At 37.1% G+C, this 26,540-nt stretch overlaps 1 protein-coding gene across 7 annotated transcripts in view; it reads left to right on the forward strand.

Annotated features, from left to right (window-relative positions):
* NFX1 (nuclear transcription factor, X-box binding 1) overlaps positions 1-23,755 on the forward strand; it is a 61,006-nt gene extending 37,251 nt beyond the window's left edge. For 2 of the 7 annotated variants that reach the window (XM_026081394.1, XM_026081400.1), the window contains exons 19-24: positions 2,902-2,943; positions 3,236-3,334; positions 9,881-9,947; positions 16,147-16,292; positions 18,566-18,667; positions 20,223-23,755. In XM_026081394.1, coding sequence (XP_025937179.1) covers positions 2,902-2,943; positions 3,236-3,334; positions 9,881-9,947; positions 16,147-16,292; positions 18,566-18,667; positions 20,223-20,298 — 532 coding nt within the window. In that variant the 3' untranslated portion in view covers positions 20,299-23,755. Of the gene's footprint in view, positions 1-2,901; positions 2,944-3,235; positions 3,335-4,617; positions 5,061-9,864; positions 9,948-16,146; positions 16,293-18,565; positions 18,668-20,222 lie in introns of those variants that run through there. The other 5 variants (XM_026081395.1, XM_026081397.1, XM_026081398.1 and 2 more) reach the window with 5 other exon arrangements.
* Positions 23,756-26,540: the final 2,785 nt, after the last annotated feature.

The raw sequence follows: 26,540 nt of genomic DNA on the forward strand, positions 1-26,540 counted from the left end.
TTTAACATTCCTTCCTGGATGGTTAATAGGGCACATTTTTCCCCTAGTTATTTTCTCACTGTTTATATTGTTTTTGTTACCCTTTTTAGATTCTTTACATTTGTTTCTCAATTTATACTTGGATTTTCTGTGCTCTCATAATGCCTGGCACTGGACATCATCTTTCAAGTCACTAAAAATACTTGTGACTTAATCAAATTGGTGTTTTTCTGTACCTTTTGATGTTCCATCTGGATTGGGATCGCTTGTGGTTTTGCTTTAAATAACTAATTCTTTAAGGAATTGTAAGTTTTTCCAGCCACCTTTTTGCCTTCCATTGAAGGCAAACCTGTCTTCCATTGAATTTTACTGATATCTTTGCTCTTGAAGTCCATAACTTCTGTTTTTAGGTTTGTTTGGGGGGGGAGGTTGTTGCAATCTTTCCTCTCTGAATTGAGAGTTTGATTTGTCATTCGTTTATGTTAACATCTAACATCACTATTCCTTTTTATTGCATAAAATCAAATCAGTGAAACTTCCCTTCCAGTTGTTTCACCACTTCCTGTATCAAAAGCTAGTACCAAGATATTTCAAGAACTCTTGTTCGTCATTCTGTTTAATTGTTTTATGCCTATAAAATTGGAGTACATTATTATTACTATGTCTTTTGGGGTATTTTTCTGCACTGAAATAATTTTAACTCTGAGTGTATGGGCAAAATGAAGCAACTAATAGCAGAGATAATGCATTGGAGCACTGGCTCGTCTCGGTCTCCAGCCTCATTCTAGTTGGGCCAGTCTTATACTTCAGAAGAAAAGGAAAAGAAAAAAAAATCATTGTGGAAGGAGGAAATCCTTAGTAATTCCTCTATGCAACTTGTATAAGCATGGTATTAGTATAGTATAAGCACGGTGCAAGAACACAATTAACATACAGTAATTGGATCTTTTTTTCAGCCTACCTTGTGTGTTTCAATTAACTGAATACTCAGTTTACAGTATAAGCATTATTTTTCAGCTCTAGAATTACTGTAGAAGATCTTTGTTTTGCCAGGATTAAGCCTCAACCATCTTGTTCTTACTTGTATCACAGTGCCAGTCAGATGACAATGATATAAAGCCAACTTAAGCGTTTCAAAAGGGCTATTAACTACAACTTATCTGCACTGTGGTGTTTTTGGTGCTTTTGACAGGGGTTTGTTCCTCATTGTTTATAGAAAGCAACCATTTGGCAGTGGTAGACCTCAGAGGCAAAAAACATTTTAAGCTACTGAAGCTGTGAATCTTTGTCGTCACAATTGTATATTGGTCAGAAGGGCTGAGAAGATGGGAGTGCCTCCGTTAGTGTCCCAGCCTTTGTAATATGTAATACAAACTGTATGGTGTAGTCACTGCTGCACCTGTTTCTGTGCCTTCCTAGTGCAGGAGTGTAATACATTCATACAAGGAAATCAACACACCTGGCTAGAAAAAGATTCCAAGCATTTGGTTTAATGAACCTAGCTGGGGATTATTTAAATATTCACTGGATCTGTGTGGGTCTCTCAGCTCACATCTGTAACTGAATTCTGAATATCATTAGAAAACGTGCAGTAAAGTAGACTAGTTCTTGAATGGTTGAAGTGACCAGAGATGACTTTTCTTTGAGTAGACCTTTTCTGAATCAAATATATCTAAGCTATGACAGGTAACCTTCATTCAAGTATAGCCAGAGGAAGTATTCTGCCTTCCTCCTTCCCTTTTTGCTTACCAAATGGGTGGGACAGAAGGAGGGGGGAGAGATGGTGGGCACAGACAGTGTTTATTCTTCAGGTCCTGGTTTATTATCAAACTAATGTTTTCAAAGTATCTTACAAATCTGCTTCACTTATGAAATACTCTGCTATTGTGAATACAAACTATACAGAGATTTTCGTTCTTTGTTTCTCTCTGGTTCTGTCTGTAGACATTTAGTAACTTAAATTGGTTTCTCAATTTTTTTTATGACAAATTTGGTCACTACTAAAGTAGTATCTCTAAATTGGCTACATTCCTCTTTTAGAAGAGGAGAATGTGATTCTTCAAGCAAATGACTTTAAACAGTACCCTGTTGACCTTAGAGTGCAAGTATGTTTGCTTTCTTCTGTCCCCTTTAAGAAAACCATTAGAAGTTCTGGACCCTAAGGCTGTGTGTCTCCGAACATAGTATATGTCACTGAGTGAACCAGTTGCCTCTATAGAAATTAATTGATTGAAACCAAGCAACTATTATCAACAGAATGAAATCACTCGTGCTGTCTGTTAAGGATAGAAATCTGTACTTGCCAACTGTGAAAATATATATTTTTTACAAAACTCTTGCTCCATCTCTGACCTTTAAAACCCTTTAAGTAAAATGACAAAACATGTTACAAAGATGAGCAAGGAAACTGAAATTCATGACTCTACTGACACTAGAAGTTACGGACTTAGTAGAGATGGTGATTCTTACAGTGCATTGTAATCTTTTTTCCTACACATAGCTAACTGTCCTATTTTCCTCAGTTGATATATGTATGTATGTATAAGTAGGCATATATATATTTTGTTGCTTAGGAGTGACATTGTCCCATCTTCTTTTGTTAATTCCCCATCCTTCTCCGCTTCCCCTCTGTGCTGATATCCACTGCATTTTTCCTGAAATGATCCAATTTACCAGTATAAGCAGATCAGCTTGTATTTAAATTTGATAACTGCTGCTTCTATTCAAGACCTGAAGAAGGACCCGTGTGCTTGAAAGTCTGTGGTTTTTTTAAATTGTGTTATCTGATCTAATACAATAAACTATTCCCACACACTCTGTTTATTTCCTTAGACTATGATAATGATACGATAGCAACAAAACTACAGCTTAAATGTATAAGGGAAGTGTTGATGCTAATTATGTTTTTCTCTAATAATTCAGGTTGCAATGTGATGAAGAATGCTTAGCTCTTCAGAGGAACAGGTAGGCAATGAACTTACTTATTTTTATTAATAAATTGTCTAGATTCAGAAAGCTAATGCTGTGTGGAAAATCTTTCCTGTATGACATAGAGAGCTGAAGAACGTCAGGGTGATCCTTGTGTTCAGGGATCTATACTGGGTGATCAGAGTTCTTACTAGAATATTTTAGTGAAAAGTTGGAGTAATTTCAAATATACAGACTAGATTTTTTGCGCTCTTTATATTGGCAGCCTGTCTCTTCACTTGTCAGTGACAAAGTGTTTTGTTTGTGTTCCCACGATCCCTGGATTTAGGCGTCTTGCTGAGGCTCTTCAAATAGATGATAATTCTGACCCTTTTAATGTCCGCTCTTCTGTACCAAAGTACAGTGACCTTTTAAAAGAAGATGCAAGGTATGTGTTTTCATGATGACATGGATCTTGTGGTTAAGATTTACATATCTTTTTTTCCCATCTGCTCTGTGTTTTAAGATTCTTTTAATTATTTCAGGTGTATATACCAAGCACATACATAGGTGTCAAAGTAAAACAGTGTTGAGAGCAAGGAATAAGAGTTAAGAGTAGGAAACAGAATATTTCTATTTACTCTTGTAAAAATGCCTGCGTTTACTCTTCTTTCTAGCTTTGGCACTAGGTAATCACTGAGGCAAAGGAGGTGTGTACTTCTCAAGACCACCTAAGTGAGAACCTGATTAATAAAAAGTGCCTGTGTGGCCAGTTCATTCTGTAACAGGACTGGATTTAGAATAGGAACGCTAGTTCTCCACTGTTCTTCTCACTGTGAATCAGTACATGTGCTTCCCGTATCTCAACTGCTTTCACCCCCTTCCACCCTCCACCATTTTTGTGTAAACTTGTCGGGACAAAGACAAAAGTAATAGCTTAGTAATGAGATACACCCTCAAAGCATGACATTATTTCTCTCCACTAGTCCTATTTAGTTGTTTCCCATACTGCCTTTATTTTCAAAACAAAGAAACTGAATATCTTGTGGCATATGTGTATTACTCTCACATATGCTCTCTTCTTGGAGTATAATCATATGTCATCTGGCCTTCATTTTACTACAACTTCATTTTACAACTACTTCATTTTAAACAAGCCAGGCTCTTCAATCTCTTCGTTTTCAAATGTATTCGGCTCTCCTGTCTGCCCTTCTCTACCCATAGTGCTGTTGTAGTTCATATTTTGTAAACAGAATTGACCAGAATCATGCACTGTATTCCAGGTGGTCTAATAGATGCCTTGAAAAGTGAACTTAATGCTTCCACATTTCTTCATAAAAATCTCTTCTGATTCATTCTACAATTCTACTTGTACTACTTTCATAACCATGTTATGTTGGTAACTCACGATCAGCTAATACATCCAGGTTATTCTTCTCACTTGTTGCCAGCTTACAACAAAAACTTCTTAGTCCTTAAGTGAATGACCTTGCACATTGAATTACCTAATTTAATTCCTCTTACTCTAGTCTTCAAGATAAATTAATTTCTCTCTGTATTGACAAATCATTTTGTCAGCAGCAAATTTTATAAAGCTATGGTTTTATGACATTTACTGCCTTTACTACTCTTGAGGGTGTTTCATCTCAGCAGTCTTGAAAAGCTCTGAGTTTATCTTGTATGGCAGGATCTACAAAGTGTATGTGTTCCAGTATTTTTTTTTTTTTTCAGGCAGCTCAGCATGTTTTATGCAAGTTTTGATGGATGGCTTCTTGCTTGAGTAGGTTGCTCCAATAATGCAAGAGCTCAGGGCTTGTGGGTTTTTTGCAGAGCTTTAGTTATACATCTGTGTACTGGATCTCAAGAAATACGACGGGCTTCTTCCCATGCATTCAGGATGCATCAAGAAGGCGGCAGGTGATACTGCTGCCAAAGCCACAAGTATAATATTTCCTGTCTTGCGCAGGCAAGCAGTTGATCTGTGAAGCTGATGTGTTGCCAAGGGTTGAAAAGATGTACATCCACAGATGAATAAACTTGAGAAAAGCTATGAGAGGACTCCTTATTTTGAGCTGTAGTCTTTCATTACAAAACCCCAGAGCTCCAAGATACAGTACAACTCCTGATAGGAGGAGGAGGAAGAAGAGATGGCAGGCCAAGATAAGATGTCATTTGCAGGAGAGTGAGGGAATAGGAGGCTCCAGGAATAGCATGGTAATGCTGCTGCACACTGGTCTGGCTATGTGGTTGTCAGAATGTGAGAAGGATTAAGAAGGCAGCAAGTCTCTGCACCTGCTGCTTTATAGGAGATATTCTGCTGCCAAGGGGATCCATCTTCTAGCACTGAGATGACTGTACCAGTACAGGCAGACACAGATCAGGGGTACAAATCCATTGGGTGGATACTTCAGCACTGACTGCTCCAAGGAGGCTCCAGAAATAGACACAGAGGAGCAAGCAGATGCCTAAGGTGGTCTGCTGATATGAAGTTGGAGGGCAGACTGGTACAAATGTAAATGCCGAGCTTGAAAGGGATGGTGCTAAGGCAGTTGAAGCTGTTATTTGATGAATTAATATCAGTGGAGAAGGAGAGGAGGTGATCTGGAATATCTGGCCAAACAAAGCTGCACTGAAGAGGATTTTCTTGGCATCTCGCTAGCTATGCAAGATCACATGGCAGCTGAACGGACCAAGGAAGTCTTGGGTCAAATGGTAGAATCTGGAGAGACAAGGAAGGAGAGGAGTCCTTCATGGGCATCTTATTAGCCAGTTTTCCCAAGCATTAACCTTCCACATCCTGTTGTGGACTTGATGAAGACAGAGCCAAGAACACTTACTTGGGTGGGCTGGCAACAGGAACAGTGTATGGGTTTGAGAGTAGGAGGAGAACGTCATGGTTTTCTTAAACAAGAAACAGAAGCCTGAAGGAGGGGTGATGAGGGCAACTTCTTAAGTAGATGACTGGCAAACTACAAGCCTGGAATTTTGCCTAGAGGCAAAATCTTGCACTGGTAGGTGTTGCAAGAACAAGGAGGTTTTTGGCAGAGACAGCAAAATCTGGGAAAAACAAAAAATAAATAGCATTAAGTACAGTGAAAAATCAAGCAACAGAGCATTTCTATTTAGCTCAGTGATTGAGAGGAACTGAAATAGTGGTAGACCTGCTCTTGCTTACATGTAATGCAGGAGGGAGATGAGATGGCTAATGTGCACCATGGACACTGCACAGGAAAAGATCTTCCAGTCCCACAGTGTGGGGCTTCAGTATACACACTGTCAGATTGGACATCTTGATTCTAAGAACCACTTCCTTTCCTCACTGTGCATTATTTTCAGTTAAATGTCCGTTACCAGTTAGATCATATGAGCCCACAATGAGCAGTTAGCTAGTTATTTGACCATAGCCAGCCATTAATAAATTAGTGAAAAGAATCATGTGAAAATCATGATTGATTTTTGCTAGTAAATGATACCAATATCTCTAAAAAACATTTGGTGAGACTTAGAAAAGTCATTTTAAGAGATCAGGCAAGCAACCTACACAGTATTAAAAATACCTGAAATTCTTCAGTCAAGTAATAGATGCTCGCCAACATCCTGGGAAACAGAGATGCTCCATTTATTTTGAATAGAGCAGTATGACCTGCACATTAATTAATTTGTAAATATACAAACCAGCTTCAGCAGCAGGACAATGACAAATGAAACTTCCCAAACATGAAATGAGCAAGCTGATACAACATCAGAACAAGCCACCTAAAACTGGATACAAGTGTGGTAGTGAAATATGCAGTAGCCAGTTACTACTACCCATCCTCACTCATTTATCCGATCAGGCTCATACAAAAAACACTACTGAACCTGTAGCATCATCTTCATCCTCTTGTGGGATGACTTAAAGCAGGCTTCATTCTCTTCCTCAGCTTAATAGATACTCTCTGCTACCTTTGACCTTTCAAGATCTTTGCCCAACAGTGGAGCCTGACAGTGTTGCTTGGTAATTGCAAGCTTCTGCCCTTCAGTGAAGTGAGTGTTCATGCCTTCATATAGTTAGGAATGCAGAATGCTCACTTGTATATAAACTCAGCACTCCTTTCAGAGCAACCTAGTGAGGTATGCCCCCAAATTTGGAAGGGAAAGACTGCATACCATTGAAAAGGGGCTTTACTTTTTCTTTTTTACTTTTTCTTTTACCAGTTTTATCTGGTGACYTCAAAGGCAAGTTTTATACTCTAAAGAAAATTTTACCTGTGCTTTTTCAGCATTAGTGGCAGAGGAACAGACTGTCTCGAATGCTCTGCTTCACACTGAGGTGGATATACACAATGTATCTTTGTGTTGGATTGACTCAGCTCTTTACTGGTGTGGCTCATGCTATATGCAGAGCTCAGAACTCTCCAGGGCAATCTAGATGTCTGTAGAGGGTATCTCTTTCAAAGGAAACCTTTTGTTTAAGGAATGGTAAAGTCCACAATTTCTTCAAAATTTTCTGTACCTACTTTATGCTCTCTCAGAATCTTCTCCATGGTTTCAAAGGAGAAGCAAATTTTCGGTCTCTCCCACCCTCTGCATTGCTCTGCCTTGCAAGTTCCTTTGTGGACAGTCTGTAGGTTGGAGCCCACTTAGACCATCAAGTGGCTCAGGGTTGATGTGTGGAGTTCTCCTATATGAAAGGTTCTGGAGGGACAAGTGCACAGAAAGCACTTGCCTCAGCTTTGGTCACACATACGGGTAGTCACAACTCTGCTACTGTGTAGTATGTAACAAGCAAAAAAGGGAACAAGGTCCTGTTTCTACTTTTTAAGGAGGCAGTAAAACTGGATGTTCAATATTGCCCATGAAATGAGTTTCTCTGCAATTTATCCCAGTCTGTCTAACTTTCCTACAGGATGGCATTTTATAAGTCAATTGATTCTTCCTCACCCCCCTCCCCAGCATAGTATGCTTGCAGTTTTTGTCTTCCTATTTGAATTCTTCAGTCCTGACTGTCTTGGACTTTCTTGAAGCTCAAAGACGTTGGTTGGTCTTTCCAAATATTTTTGAAAGGATGTCCACCTGGCTGATATCACTGATCACTTCCAGTTGATAACTGTTTTGTAGGCTCCTGGAGGGTTGATTTTGAACATATCCTCCTGTCTGAACTGATTCCTCAGTGGGTTTCTAAATCTTAAGCGTCTGATGCTCATGGGCCTGCTCTTTGGATTGGGTGCTCGTGGCTGGTGCTCCATGTAGTGTTTGCTTTCTGACTCCCTGGACTTAACTTAAGCTGATTGAGAGGGTCAGTGTTTTGTTTTAGCCAGATGTGACTATTGTAATATTTCCAAAACCTCACACTGCATGGGTTGATTCTGTAATTCATAACCTACGTATCTGGAGGACCCTTTCTTTTTAACTCTACAGGTCCAGGTCCTTTAGGGAATTCTCCCAAGCTAATCGTTTTCTCCACAAGAGATGCAGGGGTTCTGATTATTCTATGCAGTGTCCATCCACCATGTCTGTTATGAAAGTTTGAAGATTTTCCAGTGGTGCACTGAGTACATCATATTAGTGATCAGGTGATTTTGATAGACAGGCTACTCAGCGCTGCCATTTCACAAGGCTTGTGACCACTTAGCCTTCTAGTTCTGTTTTCACTTCAGAATCCAAAACTTTGGTAGGGCATCCACTTCTTGACAGATGAAATTCTGACATCATTTGCAAAGTGGTGTTTCGCAAAGATAGTGCTCTAACAAACATTAACCTTACTTTTGTGGTTAGTTTACCTGCACATTTAAGAACAGAGCACAAAGCTCACCCTTATATGCAAGCTTGGCCAATGGCTCTGAAGGTACCCATGATGTCTGAAACTCAAGAGCAGATTTACTATGGCCCAGGCCTGGGATACAAGCAATTCCTGTTTTAATCAGGTTAAGGTTGAAAGCTCCTGGTTCAATCTTAAGTATAAAATGTGTCTGAGCCTTATGTCTCAAAAACTGAGTCCCTCTTGGAAAAATTTTTCAATAGAATTTTCTTTTCAGCCACCAAGTTGCAGGATAGAAAACCTGAGATGAATCTTTTTGCAAGATCTGTTCTTCTTTCTCAGTAATGGGCATAAAGTGTCCATAGCAAGTCAGATTGCCATGTGTGTGTGTTTGTCCCAATCACTAGGTATAAAGCAGTTATGACTTAACAGCAACCAAAAATGCTGAAGCTGTCAAAGCAGAAATAATCTAAAACTTGTCTGTACAAAAGCAGCACAGCATAAATTGTCAGTCTGACATAGTATACTATTCCCTTCTTTCAAGAAATAATGTGCTTTTGACCTGTAAAGTATACCTGTGATTGTCCAAGGGAAAAATCTATTTATCTAGTGAAATTCTTCAAATAAAGGATATCTTAAATTTGATGGATTTGAACTACCATATGATTAAATGGAGTAAAAAAAATTAATTATAAGCTCCTTAATATCTTGTGTAAAGGGCCTTTTGTTTCCTTGCAAGTAGCCTTTTGTCTCTCTCCCTCCCTTTTTGTTATGCTGGACATGTTGAAGACCAGAGTCAGTGCACATTTTCTGTCTTGGGGAAAAAACTCCACTCTCTTTACCCCATCCCAATTCCCATGTCTAATTGTATTATAATTTAAGGATTTCCTTAATGAGAAGTAATTTGAAGATACTGGCAAGATGACTTCAGAATCTAAATTATGTATTTGAAAGTGCAAAGTTGTATCATCACACAGTAAAGTTGTATCATACTGTTTTAGACATGATTTCAAGGCCTGAAGGGAAAACAATTCAAGATTTTTGTAACAGTGATGACGTGCTAACATTTTATTTATTATAATAAATAAATAAAATAATGTATAAACCAAAATATACTCTTGCTTCTGTTACTGCTTCAGTCAAATGATTTCTTTAATTTTGTTCTTGTTGAGAATAATGTTACAAAAAATGAAGACATTGTATATGAAGACATTGTCCCTTTTATCTAATTTACCTAGTGTGGTGTTCTTGCAGGAAAGATTTAAAATTTGTCAGTGATATTGAGAAGGAAATGAGAATGCTTGTGGAAGCTGTGAATGAGGTCAGTATTCATATATTGTATGAGCTACTAAGAGAAAGTTTTGGGTTTTTTGTATTTTGGGGGGATTTTGAATGATGTTTACTAAAGTTTTGAGTTCTGATAGTTACGAACTGACACTAGATATGTTTGGACTGTAACGAAGTGCACATTTTAATCATAAATAGAACAACATTTTTAGGAGACATAGTAGTTCAGGATCACTTTGGTGACAGCCAAGCTTCATTTAAAGATTCAACCAGTGCTAGGCTTTAATGCAGCAGTAGGTAATGATTCACTTCTGGATCTCCATTAATGAAGCATTAATCATCAAATACGACTTTTAAGGGCTCAAAGACTTTGAGGGGGAAGTCCTAAGTTCTCCAGACCCTGGTAGCAGAATTTGCTCAGGAATCTGTGGATATCTTCCAGCAGACATCATCTGTGTTAGCCCTCCATTAATAAGGCCTTGTAGGCTCTACCATAGTTGTTTGGCAGACTCCAGTGTACCTGGAAAGGTCATGTGCAATGGATACAATCGTATGCTTTTAGTGAAAGCAGAATTATGCCTTCGGGACTGAAAGGTTAGCAAACTCCTGGCTTTCTACTACACCATACCTGTGACCTGGTATGCGAGGTAAAAATGACAATGTAATGCAAGCTATACTTGGTTGCCCTTGGTTCAAGAAACAGCATAGAAAGTACTAACCTCCTTTTCTTTCCCCCTACCTCCCCCTCTCCTCCCTCCCCGAGTGCTTATGTTCTACTTCAATTATTTAACTTTATTCCTTTTCTTATGTATGGTGATTCTTAAACAATCTTTGTGCTTCTCTGCCTGTTTTATGTTACTCATTTTTTCCACCTTGGAATGAAAGACTGGAAGAGGCTGTCTGTCTTATTGTATTCAGGCCCCTACAATCTCAGACATTCAGTAATAGATCTGTAGAACATCTATTATCAGCTTAAAAAAAAACTTTTCCAACACTGTATTGCCTGTGATTGTCCTGTTTAAGACACATATTTATATATATGTATATATATTAAAGTATATTATATTAAAATATGTATAATATGTGTATATGCATAATATATTTAATATATGTGTAAATATGATAACTACCCATAGCAATATATATACCTATATTAATACCCGACTGATATACATAATATATACCAAAAAAAAGACAGCCATAGCTCTTGAATTTGTAATATACAATGAATTAGCAATATAAAATACAGCAGAACAGGAGAGCTTAGGAGCATCTCCAGTGCTTTAGTTCTCAGCAGTAGCCAAGCATTTGTTAAATAATGATTCTACAAAACAGACCAGTGAGTGTCTACTGAAAAGAATGCCTGCGTTATAGAAGAGAATAAAAAATGAAAACAAACCGTACGTGTGATAGTCCTTTCCCTGTCTAACCTAAAGGGAGAATTACCTGATGGTTACTTAAGCTTTCATCATGATCAGGATGAACCAGTTAGGCCCACATGACAGTTCAGTACCTTGGGGATCAGTTCTGCACCATCCTGCCCCTCAGGCAGTTGAGAATTGCCATTCCATAAAGTGCAAGAAGTCCCCAGAAGTCAAATTATACTTGAAAGGGAAGAGATTCCTTTCAGGATACCAAAGACATGCTACAAGTCTTGAAGCTTGGAATTCATACACTACAACGCAGGTGCAGATAAGAAATAATTCTTCTTTCATAAAGCCTTCAGTGGGCCAGCCCAATAGCTACCTGAGGAGTCCAATTGCGATCTTAATGTCCTGTCCCCAGAAATTCTCTAGTTACATAGTGAGTTTCACAAGGTTGTCAAACTCCTTAAAATGCTTAGTCCTGACTCCCACTTTCCTGATTAGAGGACCATTTTAGATCTGCATTCTTTGCACTGGTTACAGACACTCTGTGCTTATACAAATGATCTGTGTGGACATGGTAACAGTAGATTTACTTGTGCCCTGCTAACTGAGACCAGAGTTGTTGTTTTGCAGCATGTGTGGAGGCCACACTTTCTTTTCTTTCCAAGCTGTTGAGTAAATGACGTAAGAGGGATAATGTCATTTGCACTGTGATGTCAGGGTGCTGCTCTTAGTCCTTCTTATGGCATACCTTTTCTCTGCCTTTTTATGTCTTGAAGTCTCAGAGGCTTCCTTGTGCCTCCATGTCATGTTTCATCCTGCAACCACGGGTATTTGTATTGTCTTGAAGATATCTCTGAACTGGGTAAGTGTTATCACTGCTGCTCATTCAGGCCTCTGGCCAGCTTGACCAAGTCAGATTAATTGACTTGTTTCAGTCTTGTCCAGCAAGCCAAGCAGGTTCTTCACTGCTGGGGAGAGCCTCTCAATTTTTTTTCATGTATAGGCTTAATGCAAAGTGCTGCAAAATCATGCCTGTCACTTGTATATGGCTCTGGCCGTATACATGGAGGATTTCCCTTTAGAGGAAGTCTCTTTGAGGATTGAGGTCCCCTTTCTTTAATGGGTTTTCTGCATACCTTGCATTCCCACAAAATTTTTTCCGGCAGTACTTTAGAGAAGTCCTGTTTGAAGGGCTAATGAAGCATCACAAGTCTTCTAATCCCACTGTGCTTTCTAGCTTAAGCACTTCTGATTCTGGAACCTTTTATGTTGGCCCATAAGATAGTTTCATGGTTTTATTTATGAATCTGTTTCATGCTATGGGAGTCCTGAGACAGTGCTTTATGGTTCTGTGTTTGCTCAAGCAGTTGTTTTCTTTAATCATTTTCTTCTGATGCAGTATTTTCTGGGATCTTTTGTGTGCTAGAACAAGAGAGTGTCTGAGACCCACAAGTTTAAAAAAATTTCTCCTTCCAATGATAGCCATGTTCTGGCCAACAATGAGGATGTTTTATGCTCATGTTTGCCTTATTTTTCCTAAACTCACATATCCCTGGTAAATGCAGTATTTGGAAGCTCTTTAGGCCAAATACCAGCAAAGAGCAGGAACTGTGGTTTTGTTCTATTTGCTGGAGCTTGTCTCACCCATGCCAGTGAGTACCTGCTCGTGCTGCTGCTATTGTGTCAGTCTTGTCTTGCGTTATATTCCTCTTTTGGTTGAGTACTGCCAGTTTGTCTGTTAGAAACAAACAAAAAAAAAGTATCTTATTCCAAACTTGAATATAAATGGGCAACTATTTTTTAACTTAGTCAACTTTTATCACATCACATTTGGTTCCTGTGAGATTAACTATTATTGAGTCATCTGATCATCTTTTTGACAGGCTAAACAGATTATAAGGTGCCCATCCACAAATACTTTGTCCTGGCTAAAAAATTTTTGGAGCTTTTCTTGTACCTTCTCATTTCACCAATATTTTGGGACATAGACACTAGAATAGTATGAAATATTCCATTACTATTTCTTTTTAAATATCAATGTCAGCTGCCCTTTTTATGTATCTGAAGATCAGATTAATATTGTTGACTTGGCATTATGATGGAAGACTATGTTTAGTTGTTCTTCTGCCATGATTCCTAAATMCTCTTGTGCTTGAGTCTGCATTCAGTTGTTTGTTTACTGTGACTTCTAAATCCTTTCTCACTCAAAATGTGGGTTGTGTTGTTTCTAGATATAGAGCTTTACGTACTTGTATTCAAAGTATTTTGTGTGATAGTTTATCAAGCATTCATGTAGCTGTGTTTCAATACAGAAGACATAGTACTGATATATTATTCAATAGGTTGTTACTTCTTATGTTTACACATTTCACTTTTTTTGCATCCTTTCTTTGGGAATACCAACTTCAGCTTAACTGGATAAATGAGTAATAATAAGGATTTTGACCCTTTTTATCACTTAGGAGCTTCAACATTAATATGTTTCAGCCATAGCTGTTTATATGACTTTGCTTGCCTCATGAACATCTGTTCCCCTATACCCACCAGCATATACTAATCTAGCAAAGCAGAGTTGTTACTTTTAACATACGAAAGCAGACAGGACAGAAAACACTCATATCATCCAGGTCTGTCTCTATACAGAGAGAAATTCTGCTGGTCTTTCTGAGTCTGGAACCAATCACCACTTTTTAAAGGAAGCATTGCTAGTAATCATAAGTACGTACAGAATTTCTAGAGTTTTCCTCATGCAAATATTTGTTTATATGCTTAAAGTGTTGTAATGGGTGGAAGGTTTTTTTACTGTTTACTGCTAAGTAAAGATTCTATCCGGACAGCATGTGATATTACCCTGAAGAGCAGTGAGTCTTGGAAAAGATTGATAACAGTTTCAGGTCCTGTTACTATCCTTAATTTAGCTATTTTACAGCCTAAGAGGAGGCATGTTTTAATCCTCCACTTACACTGTAGCTACAATATACGCCTGATGTACTGTTCTATTACGTGTGGTGGTCTTAAGAATTTAGGTGACTGTAGCAGAATTAGTATTTTCTTTCTCTCAACGGAGAGGATGAGTTTTCTCCTCGTTTTGCCTTTCTCTGTAAGAACTGGTGATTAAATCTCTTGCTGAGTCGGATAGAAGGGGAAGGGATTATGACAAATGGGGCTACTGTTAAGTAGCATTCCTCTTTCTAAATAACTGTAATCAGTATTACAGTAAAAGACAAGCAAAGATTTTAACAACTTACATGTTGATTACTGCAGTAGTTCAAATAATTTCCAAGAGTCTGTATTCTTTTACTTAATCTAATCTGTTTTAAAAAAAAGTGACATTTCTAGACTATATTAAAGTTTCCTGGACTATTAGAAATGAAAGAATACACAGTATTGCATCAAAATTACTTCATGCAATACTGTGATAGGCATGAGTGATAGGCGTGAATTAATTTTTATGTGGTTTAAGATTTATCAAAATTGCCCTTTCTTAAATTACTTGATTCTCAAATGAGTTCTTCTGCATCTTACCGAGTTAGACAAGACATTTTTATTTGTCAAGTGACTGCTTTTAATTTATCAGTGCACTTCTGGATTACACAATGAAAACTAACTGGACATTTGCATTTGAATGTTAAAGATAGCATGGACTATGTTACAGATCAGAAGATGTCACAGAGATCATTCAATTTGGAAGGGGTCTCCAGAGATTACCTAGCCAAGCCTCTTGCTTGAAGCAGGATCAACACTGAATTCAGACCAGGTTGTTTAGGGCTTTGTCCAGTCAGATCTTGAAAACCTTTGGTAAATCCATGTTGGCTACTCCCACAGACCTCCTTCCTGTGCCTAAAAATGCCTTCCAAAAGGACTTGCTCTGTGATTTTCCTCAGAGATTGAAGTGAAACAGATCAGCCTGTAGTTGCCTGAGTTGTCTTGCTTGCTCTTTTTGAACATAGGTGCCTCTCTGCAAGTTGTCAGGTACCTACCCAATCCCCACAGCCTTTCAAAGATAATGGAGTGGATGCACAATGACATCAGGCTGGTCTCTTCTCAGCACCCTTAAATGCACTGCATCTGGTCCCATGAACTTGTATAAGCTATTTCTCAAGAAATCCCTGCCTCAAACTTTTTCTGCTACTGGTAGTTCTTCCCCTTAAGCCCTGTCTGTAGGTCTAAAGGCCTGGGAGACCTTGGTGAAGTCTAAGGCAAAGACTGAAGCAGTGTCAGAGTCCCTGAAGCAGACTGAGGCATTAAGTGCCCACTCCTTATCCATGTCTGTTGTCAGTAAATCACCCAAAACATTTGAAAGGAGGCCCACATTTGTTGTATGTTCTTTTACTGTTTATGTAGCAATCAATGTCAAATCAATCATTAGCAGTTTTTAACTGAAACTAAAACTTCAGTTTTGTTGCTTTTTAATAACATCAGTAGACTTTTTCTATTTGCGAATTGCTAAATCAGTCTGAAAAATAAACCACTAATATTAGATTTGATTCTAAACTGGAAAATCATTCTGAAAAATAAAAATTCAGAAAGATTACTGTGTACTGGTTCTTTGGGATGTGAGTAGAGTGGGTGAAAATAACTATCAATACATGCATGATTTGTATTTTAAACTTAAAGGTACATATATATATATACACACACACACGCTATGCTTTGAGGTGATGTGAACAATAGAAAACATTATTTCATTACTAGGAATTAAATGGACTTTTTAGATGAGTTTTCTGTCAGTACTGAGAGATGACCGTTTTGCTGCACTAATGTTGTTATAGTGGCAAAAGTTTAAAGGTAGAAGTACATAATTTTTTTTTTTCTTCTTCCTCAGAAGAAAAACTTTACAATATTTTTTTCTCTTAAATTCAGGGCAAGCATACAAAGAAGAGTCATTGTTACCCACCAATGAACAGAGATCATCGCAGAATCATTCATGAGTTAGCTCAGGTTTATGGCATTGAAAGTGTGAGCTATGACAATGAACCAAAGCGTAATGTTGTTATCACTGCAGTGAAGTATGTAATTCATTTTTTATATTAACAGTTGTTTAAATACTTGGGTGTTTATATCACTTATGTGAATGTGTTTATTTACAATGTCATTTGCAACATGCATTAACTTCCATTAGAATTTGTTTAAAAGCAGTTTGAAATGGATAAAGAATAAAGAAAGAATTTCATAAACTTCTATTTCCAATGGTCAGGTAAATCTTTAGAGAGGAAACCAGATTAAAAAGTGAAAAAATTAGAAAACAAGGTTTTGCAAGGCTGCTTTCTATTCATCTCATCAGTAGCTTTGTCTTTTTGCCCTCAGCTAAATTTGACATAGCTATAATAGTAAATTTAATAATTTTTTTTAGAAAAATTAATTGCTGCGTAGAGAAGATGCACCTTAACTTACACCTTCTTTGAAGTCTGTTAGTGGAACTTATTTGTTTTCTTTCTTTCTGAACCTGCCACAGAATATATTCCCTCTTTAATTAATGGACAAAGAGAAGGATAGAATTACTGCTAATTTAAGGGATCTCTAAGCAGACCTGTAGTTTCTTGGAGAGGAGCCATGGAAGGGAGTTCACAGTAGAGGAGAAAATGAAGGGAATACAGTTGGGGGAGAAGTAAGGTTATTGCACTAACATAGACTAGATGTCAATGGGAAAACTAGTCTTCCTTGACTCTGCTGCTTGCTGAGCAGCTTATTTAGTTTAATGCTGTCAAATTTAGTTTCGCACTGTCAAATTATGATCTTTGACAGACAGTTGCTTTAGCTGTGGATCTTGCCTGTAGTTAGAAGAAATGGATACCTTCCCTGCTGCTAGAGTGCCGTAAGTTGCTCTTGAGCCTGTTTGTGGACTGGTAGCTTTGCTACAGTCCTGAATTTCCAAGAGAAATGGGGCACCACTTTACCCCTTTTTGTTTCTGCTGAGGGAAAGTGCGAAAGGAGATAATACTTGAAAAAGCTTAGTTTAGAAAAATAAATGGGGGAAGGGTCAAGGGGAATGAAAGATCGGTGAAGAGGAAAAAGTATCAGAGAAATGAAAGGACAGATAACTATGCTTTAAAAACAAAGGCTTTGCATCCTGCAACTTGAGAATGGAAAGCTTTCCTCTGTGGTGTTTAAAGAGGGGGCACATCTGCTCCTTCACTTATGTTATTCAGGGAACAGCATATAATGCAAAACACGCATGCTGTGTTGTTTCACCTCTGCCACTCTTAAAGGCATTGACTGCTCTACTAAGAATCTGCTTCAGCTGCATAGCTGTGTTCCTCACTTCAATGCCTTCATCCAAGGCTTCTTTTCATTGTCTTTTTCATTACCACTTCTTCAAGATGTAAAAATCATTGAAGCCTCAGACAAGTGATAACATATAATGATAATATATCCAATGATGTTGGAGTATTTGATGACAGCTTCTTGGAAAATGACTGGAAGGGTACTGCAGAATTATAACAAAGAATTATAACAAAGATGTATGAAATAGTCTAAATAGAGAATGTATATTGTTCCTCTTTTTCTCTTAGCACGCGCAATAAGGGGCAGAAATAAAATTATCAGGTTTGAAACAATTGCAAGAAGCTGCTTCTTCTTACAGTGTGTAACTGAATTGTGCAATGGAATGTTTGGAAAGTCAGTGACTTGCTGTATGTAAGAACAAACAGCAATGTCATAGCATATATATGTAATTCATATGCCATCCCGTTTGATTTTTTTTTATCACTTTAACATGATTTACTGTCAGAGTTTGAGAACATGGTTCCAAAACATAAGACATCATCTTGCAAAGATGGAGTAAGCTGTGTTCACAGGAGGTCAAGCTAAACTATTACAGTTGTTGCTTCTGATCTTACATCTGTTCTATGAAAGAACAGCTATAAAATCTATTCTGTGAAAGAATAGATATATGTTACCCTAAAACATAAGTGTTGTGCTTCTGGTGTTTTTAACAATTGATCATGTTGGCGCTTCATAGGTTCACATGGAGAAAGCAGTCTGGGCACCAGCACTAGAATGTAGCAAGCTGCTTCTGCATCTTTTATAGGCATACTAACCAAGAGACATTCAGATTAGTGGATATCTTATTCTCAGCAATAAAAACTGAATTTGCACATCATTTGGTCTCTATTCATAGTTGGAAAGCTAAATATTTGTATAGATGGTTTAAATATACAAATATGAACACTGACACCAGGAACACTAACTGTAAAAGTAATTTTCTTTACCCTTACTTCTTAATGAATATAACTTCCAGTTCATCATGTGAACAAAATAACCTTTTGTTTTCTTTCTCTAGAGGGAAGTCTGTTTGTCCAAGCAATACCTTAACTTCTGTGCTAGATAAAGAAATGCAGAGCAGGCCTCCACCTCCTATTCCTCACTACAAACAAACAGATAAGTAAGGAACTTGTAAAATGGTGCTTTTTATTTAGTGCTGAGCTCACTGAGGAATTGTTCCAAGTTCACTGTTTCTTGGTTTTATCAGCCCACACATGGCTTTGGCACTTGCAGCCTGCACTGAGATTTTTCTTTCCACAGAAGTAAAACTGAAGTGCTAACAAAATGTAGGATTAACTATGTGGTATAAGAGCAGTAATATTACAAATACTGTGGACTTTTTTTATTTTTTTCCTTTTTTTTTTAATATAAAGGTTAGACAGTTGTGGGGAAGGTGAGGGTTTGGGGGCCTTTTTTTATTTTATTTTATTTTTTTAACCTTTAACTGTTTAACAGAAAATGAGTAATGTCTTACTGGCATAATGATTTATTTGGACAGTTCGTAAATTTATTTTTCTTGTGTAGATATCACTACACAGTTGGCTAAAGGTGAACTACATTTTTCTCAGATACTGAAAGCTACTGAAGATGGGATATATAAAACTTCTTGGCTGAATAGTCTAATAGAACAGTCTTTACTTTTTATGACCTGCCAGCTTCAGGTACCTCTAGTCATCTCATAGTAATGAGATTTTAAAAAAGGTGGCTTAACCTTTGTTCATTTTTACCTTTCAAAACTTTTTTTTTCCCTGCACCCCCCCCCCCCAGTTATTTCCAAATTAGCATTTGAAATAATGTCGTGTCAGGAAGAAGGAGAGGACAGCTTTCATTTGGAGGAAGGGACAGCTTAATTTTGCTGCAACTATTGCAGTAGGTTTTGGGTGTTTTAGGTGCTGCTGGAATACAAAATAGGCAGTTCTGGAAAAATTTTAACTGTTTTAGAACTAATCATTTAGAGCAAAACACCATGTCTAAAATGATTGCTTACTGTGTAACTCAACCTGATTTTTTTTTTTTTTTCAAACAGGTTGCTACCCTTTATTTCCACTTACTTCTGTGGGATTCCTATCTGTTTAGTGCCCCTACTGAAAGGGGATCACATGACAAAGTTGTAAACCATTTTAGCCAGTTTTAATTATTGGAAGTGAAGTTTCTTTAGGAGTGTTTTCTTCTAGAAAATATTTTGGAAGACCCGATACTGTCTTGTGACAAAAATCTTTACAATACTTGGATTTAGTATTACCATAGATCTTTTTCAGTAACTTTTGCTTTTAAAAGTGAGCAGATTTGATCAGTGACTCACTTCAGTATTTCTTTTGCTCTTCCTTTTAAAAAGGATGTCATTTGAGCATAGTCTTCAGTGTGTTATTGCTTGCACAATAAATATTACAGTAAATGGTATTTGCTGGTAAGGCCCAAAAATAAATTTATCATTTCAGCAACACATTATGCGTATTAATTTAATATAGTATATTTACTTCCTAAAATCACAGTTAACAAAGGTGGTTACTTTTTTGAGCACTAAGATATTTTTATTAAAACATAGTTTGGTAATGCATGCCATCTACCAATACAGTGTGCATGTGCACACTGAGACATTATGGGAGTTGTGTCAATTTATTTTGTATTTTATTTTTCATGCAGGTGAGTAACATCTATTATTCTTTTAATTTCAGGAGTATTGGAAACAATGGTTTACCAAAATCATTAAAAGAGGAGCCAGTAATTGACTACTTTGATGTCCAGGACTGAAGTGATTCATGGAGAATTAAGATACAGAAATTCAGAGGAGGTGAAAATGCTAAATTATTATGCAAGGCACTTTTTGGTTCTGTCAGATGATTAGTTGTCATTATATTACAAGATTTAACAGGCATCTAAAGTTAGATTGATTATGATGCGTTAAAAAGTTACACAATTTTACAATTTACATAACTGTATAACACCTAACAGTAGGGAAGCTTTTTAAACCTGGGATTGGTGCAATTTTTTACCTAATGTGCAGTCAGAATGATGTAAATCTCCACTGATGCCTTTTAAGCGAGAGAACTGGTAATCAAAAAGATTCTTTTGGGTAATAAGTAGAGCAATAAGTCTCAAAGATTTACTTTGACAGATCTCTCACAATTTAAAATGGACCACTAAACCAGAAATATCTGTGTTTAAAACACCAATGTAAAAATTCTAAAGGTGTTTTCCTATTTTATTCACTTTCATGTTAATATGGTAATTTGGGGGATTTGAGTTACTCTTATGTGGAAGGAAATACAAAATATTTTCAATGTCTAAATATTAATATTCACTCTAAAATAACTGGGAAATGCCAGGTAAGAGCTCAAACTTCCTTTGATATCTGAAGGACCAGCATTTGGGGAAGGTGGGGACTTATTTTGCTTTATCTCAAAACACAAGAAAATGATTAATATGCAAATACTTTGTTAATCAAGACCTTGAACAAGATCAGACTTTATTATTTTGGTGTTATATTTGGTTTAATTTGTATTTAGGAATGTTAGCTTTCTGATTTGTTTTGCATGATTTTGTTGAGATTTATAGTTTTTTCTGTATTGTGCAAGCTTAGGGTAATACACGGTGTAAAGTTTGGTTTAAGTATGATTTGAGTTTGGAACAACTTCTGTAAAATTTATAAGAATGTCTGTCTTAAGTCTTTGGCTATGGAAGATCTTTGTTGCATGGGAAATGCCATAAGCAATGGGCTAATGGTTTAAACAGCATAATAGTTACCCAAACACTCTTAGAGATGGTAAATTGTTGCAAGTTGTTTTGCTAAGGTAGGTGAGCTCATTGGGAAAGGAGATTAATAAATTGGCACAGCTCTGACGGAGTGATGTCTCTTTGGTTGAGGTGATGGTTCTTTGAATTAATGACTTTCTTAACTCTAACACTGTTTTGCTGCTGCTTGTTTCTTATGGCCACAACTACCATTAGTGGTGATTCCCCTGTACAGCACCGGAGGCTGCTGCTGCTGAAAGGGGCTTAGCACAATGAAGAGACAGATCTGGCAGAAGATTAATCTTCTGTTGTTGATTTAGTTTTCAGCCACCTTGCTCAGCTGCAGTGTGAGGGCTGTTGCCAAGAAAATAGAAGTCAGTGGTCCATGCTTCGACTCACTTAAAATTGTCATGAAGTCCTGAGCCTAAATGTGGTCTTTGATTACATTTCATCCTAAACAGATTGTGAAACACATAAGAGTGAGCAGCAAACTCGCAGACCACATCTGCCCCCACAAAAAGTTTTCAAAATGAAAATGCATGCTGTTATTTCCTATTTTTGCATGTGCTTATTAGGTCAGGTAAAAAATACGCAGTCTTATACATTTCTAAATGTTTGAAATGTGCATCCTTCACTTAGAACAGTTACCAAAAAGATTCCCAATGCCGAAGACTGTTCAGACTTTTAACTTGCATGTAATGGTTTAAATTGTTTTTACTTTTTTTATTTTACATTTTGTGAACAGAAATGAAAGATAAATAAACATAGTTTATAACGCCTTGAATTTCTGAAGCAAATTAATGTTTGATCCTACAAGGTACTGCTTTGCCGAGTACAGCTGAAGAAGCAAGTTGCTCGGCATCTTGCCAGAAATGTATTTCTTTGGTCCTTTTGTTGCAAGGAGCATATCTATCTCAAAGCCTGCATACAAGTGCAGGCTTACTGTGGCCAAAAGACAGTTCTTGTTTAGAAACTCAAGAATTGTGTTAATTTAGCATTGTTCTCAAGCTAATAATACCTCTTAGGGAGAATGTACGTAGTTATGCTTCTAATGTAGGTTCTGGACAGGAGCTTGCACCTGTCTGGCCAGCTCAGAGTTGTAGGTAAAGTAAGCTCCTGTATGCTTGCATCTAACCCCATTGGTATACAGTAGGTAGTCCTAACATTAAAGAAAACCCAAATGACTTAGTTGATACTAATTAGAATGGAGCTAAAGCCTGTTAACTTTTTGTACACTTTCACATGAAAACAGCTAAAACATCGTTTTTGCACCTCTTGTTCTGAAATGTAAATCCTATAAGGTTTTAATAATATTATATTCAGCTCTCCTGTTTGGAATTCTTATTAACAAATTATGACTTTAACATAAAAATTAGAGCCTAACGAGGTGCACTTCAGCAGATGTTCAAGTATTCTGATACTGTTTTCTAATTATAAAACCCAGGTAATCTTCAGCTTATCAAGATGAGACTAATAATTATATTGAATCTGTTTATACTGAGAAGTCACAATGCTCATCACTAAATATCTAAACTACACGTTAAAACTTGTTCACAGATATGCATGTTGTGCATCTTTAAATCATGGCTGTTGGAGCCTGTTTGTGGTTTTGAAGCAAGTCACATGAACAGGAACATTTATTTTGAAATGTATTTTAACAGCTTGGTTAAAAGCATGTTGCCATACATCTGCCGAGGAAAGTAATACCCCCAAAGAAAAGAAAAGAAAGGGGGGGGGGGAAAGAAAGAAAAAAGGTACTGATGTCTCTCTTCTCAAAACATATTTACATAGCCTTAAAAAGAAACCCAGCCAAGTTTGACAGTGGTGCTCTCATCTCTGTTCAGGTTTGCTTTTGCTGCAATTTGTCTGTGACTTTCATATGGAATAGTACTAAAGGCTGTAGTTTTGAAATCTGTGGTAACTAGTTCATTGTCATACTGCGTGTGTGTATCATGAAGTATTTTTCAGATTGCTATTTTGCAAGTCTCTGAGCTGGCCCTTACACCTTTTATCTAAATGAAAATGAGTAGATAAATCTTTGCATCCGTGAAATCAATGGCAAAAATTCTGTTGACATTGCTGGAACTAATCAGTGGACTTAACCTTCGATATGCTAGTTATTTTCCACAGCCCTCAGAACAGTATTGTTTACTGTAAGTTACTCAGTATAGGTACTCTGCCATAAGTATCTTTTGAAGTAAATTGTGTGGCATCATTTGGAGTTCATGCAACTTTATGAAGTGCTTTTAAACTTGTGTATAAAATAAACAGGTATTCTGACATTTGGGCTGTGCTATTACATAGCTACATTGTTTAGTGCATTTAAAGTGCTCTGAATATTCAATGCTTCAGTTAAAGAGTTTAACCTAAAATTGTGTAAGATGTGAAAGTTGATTTGAATATCACTGTTTCTGTGGCAGTTTTGTACAATATTTGCCACGTGATGAAATAAGCAGAATAAAATTGTTCTGAAACACTTACTTGTTGAAAGCTTTATATTTAACTTATTTTTTTCAAGTTTATTGGTGTAAAATGACTTTCTGTATAAATCTATAATAAATATAAGTTGAAAGTTCTGTGCTTTGGAATCGTGTGCAAGCTTTGTCAAGGTATTCAAAAGCTGGAAGACTGGTGTGGTATCACAGAGAAACAATAAAGATTTAAATAGAGGGTTGGGGGTCCTCTTCCACAAATTTTGATATATCAGGTGTGATTTCCTGGATTTTAAGTGATATTAAATGAGTGTTGTAAGGGGAATGGAGCAAGTGAAGAGGGACTCCCCAGGAAACAGAGAATAAGGATTATCTGCTACCGTCTTGGGATTCAAAAATACAGAAGAGATGATTATCTAAATAGCAATTTACAGGTGGGTGGGGGGTGGGTTTTTTTGTTTGGTTATCTAAACCACCTTTTACTATGCATGCCTAAATGCTACCTGGCAATAAAATGTATGACTTTATCTGATTGCCTCTTCACTGTTGTTTGCCCGCCATTCAGTCCTAACGATGACTCTAACGATGACTCTAATGAAGAGTGGTATTTGAAAGGGGAAAGATTAATCACTTAAAATCCCCTGAGAGCATTAGATGTAACAAATACAGCAATAAGAAATGTTAGGTGGGTAGGAGGGTGAATGAAAACTCTTCTGAATCAGTTCAGTAGATAGCAGGAAGACTCAAAAAGCAAAGAAATGATCTTCAAATCAAGTTTGAAATGGATTGAAGTGTTCATCCTGAAACCTTTATAATACCAAGTAATGCATTGCCTGGGGCAAAAGCCACAGAAATGAAGAGCAACAACAAAAAAACAGTGGCCTGACCTTGTATTTCAGATGGAGTGCAAGGTAGCTCGAAGAATTCAAGAAATGATTCAGAATTGAAGAGCTCTTGGAAAAACAGCTGAAAAGTTGAGGCTTACTGCCTCAACTGCCAGTAAGACTTGCTTTTCAGGATGTTGCGAAGGATGAAGATGCAATGTAGCAGGTATAAGCACTGCAGAACATCTCTCAATTGGAAATCTCTGCTTGAAAAGATACTTGCACTGATGTTTAGGATTGTCATTGACTAGATGACCGGTGTGTTGTCCTACCAGTGTGTGGAAATGCCAACAGAAAAAACAAATCAATATTGCTGTGTTCACTCAACAGAAGATCTTGTCTGTCTTTCAAAACAGTCATGCAAGTCATGACACGGTCACAACGGTCCCATAAGTGTACTTGTAGAATACTGTGCAACCTGATGTCATTTTAGTATCAAATAAAAATTTTCATACAGACAGTAAATAAAATAATTTTTAATATTAAAGACACTATAATTAAGATGTTGCTACCTGAGTTTTCTTGAAAGTCATCATAATTTTATCTACCTTTTATAACTTTGTAGGTGTCATATATTGCAGAGAAAAATTTGAAGACTTAAGCTCAAAGGCACAAGGCAAGGACACACTGTTTTTCCTTGGTTTTATGATTTTCCAGGCACCTGATTAAAATATTCAAATTTGGTAATAATACATCAACAGAAATGTCCTATATAATAATAATAAAAAAAAGTCTTATGTCAGTTATTTGGGGTTTTGTTTCCTTGCATGGGACTTTCTTGTTTTTCAAACCAGGCAGATTCTCCCCTTCCATGGTATGCAGACAATATATATTCCAGTGTTTTCCCCAGGAACACAAGCTTCCTTATGTTACATAAGTCCCTTTTGCAGCACAACTGAATTTTGAGATTCTTGTTTCTTCCATTATATGCTTTTTATTTCTGCCTATCTTGGGGAAATTTTTTCTCTATCCAGCTGTACATGTTTTTCCCTTATGATTTTGATTCTGCTTCCTCCCTCTTCTGTTTTTATTCCTCCTTACTTTCTCTGCTGAATCTGTTCTGTGTTTGTGTTTTATAGTCTGCTTTTACTTACTTGCGTAGAATGTTTTCTGTTCCCCCTCTCATCCCCCTTTTTTAAATGTCTTGATTTACTGTTCTAAACTGCTCAGTCTGTTCATTCAGTCTGTATTTTATGGAGATTCAAATCTTAAGATCAGAAGACATCCTTAGTCTGACCTACATTTTGTAGTGTATAACAAGTTTATATTTTTCCTTCTGAAAGTACCGTTTTTCTTCCCCCTCCCCTGCTCATAAATCATCTCTTTATCTCCGAGATCTGTCAGTTTGTTTGTTTTCTGTATATTCTCTGCTTCAACTCTATTCTCTTCCAGCCTGAGAAAACTTACATTCATACTTCTTGTTATAAATGAGCCAATTTTCCCACAGGCTGTCTTTTTGTTCATTCAGTCTTTCTTTTGTCTCTAGTAATTTATTTTCTACCCCTCCAAGGCCTTCACTGAATGGATTATCAGTTGATTTGCTCTCTAAAATTTTCTTAAGTAATGTAGCAGATTCAGATGTGTTCCTTCCATGCATTTTGTTCACTGTTCCCCTGTGGTTGGGCATACTCACGAAGTTTATCATCTAACTCAACTTCAGTCCATTATTGGTGCCTACTATCTATGGGATTTTAAGCGTTCAGTAACTGAGACAAAGATTAATGATAATAGTCCTGGGCCCCTCCTTTATATGATATCATGTATTTCATGATAGGTTTCTCAGTCTTGTCTGTATGTTCACATTGTATGGTGTTGCCCATCAAAAAACTTTGAATGACAATCTAGGGGTAGCATGTTCTATGGTCTCATAAAGGTTGTGGGCTGCCTGAGCTATAGTCCTCATTTCTGGTTTCTCACTGTATCAAATTATGTTTTTCTTGTCAGC

Source organism: Apteryx rowi, unplaced genomic scaffold, assembly GCF_003343035.1.
Source record: "Apteryx rowi isolate R43461 unplaced genomic scaffold, aptRow1 scaffold_549, whole genome shotgun sequence".
Classification (NCBI taxonomy): Eukaryota; Metazoa; Chordata; class Aves; order Apterygiformes; family Apterygidae; genus Apteryx; species Apteryx rowi.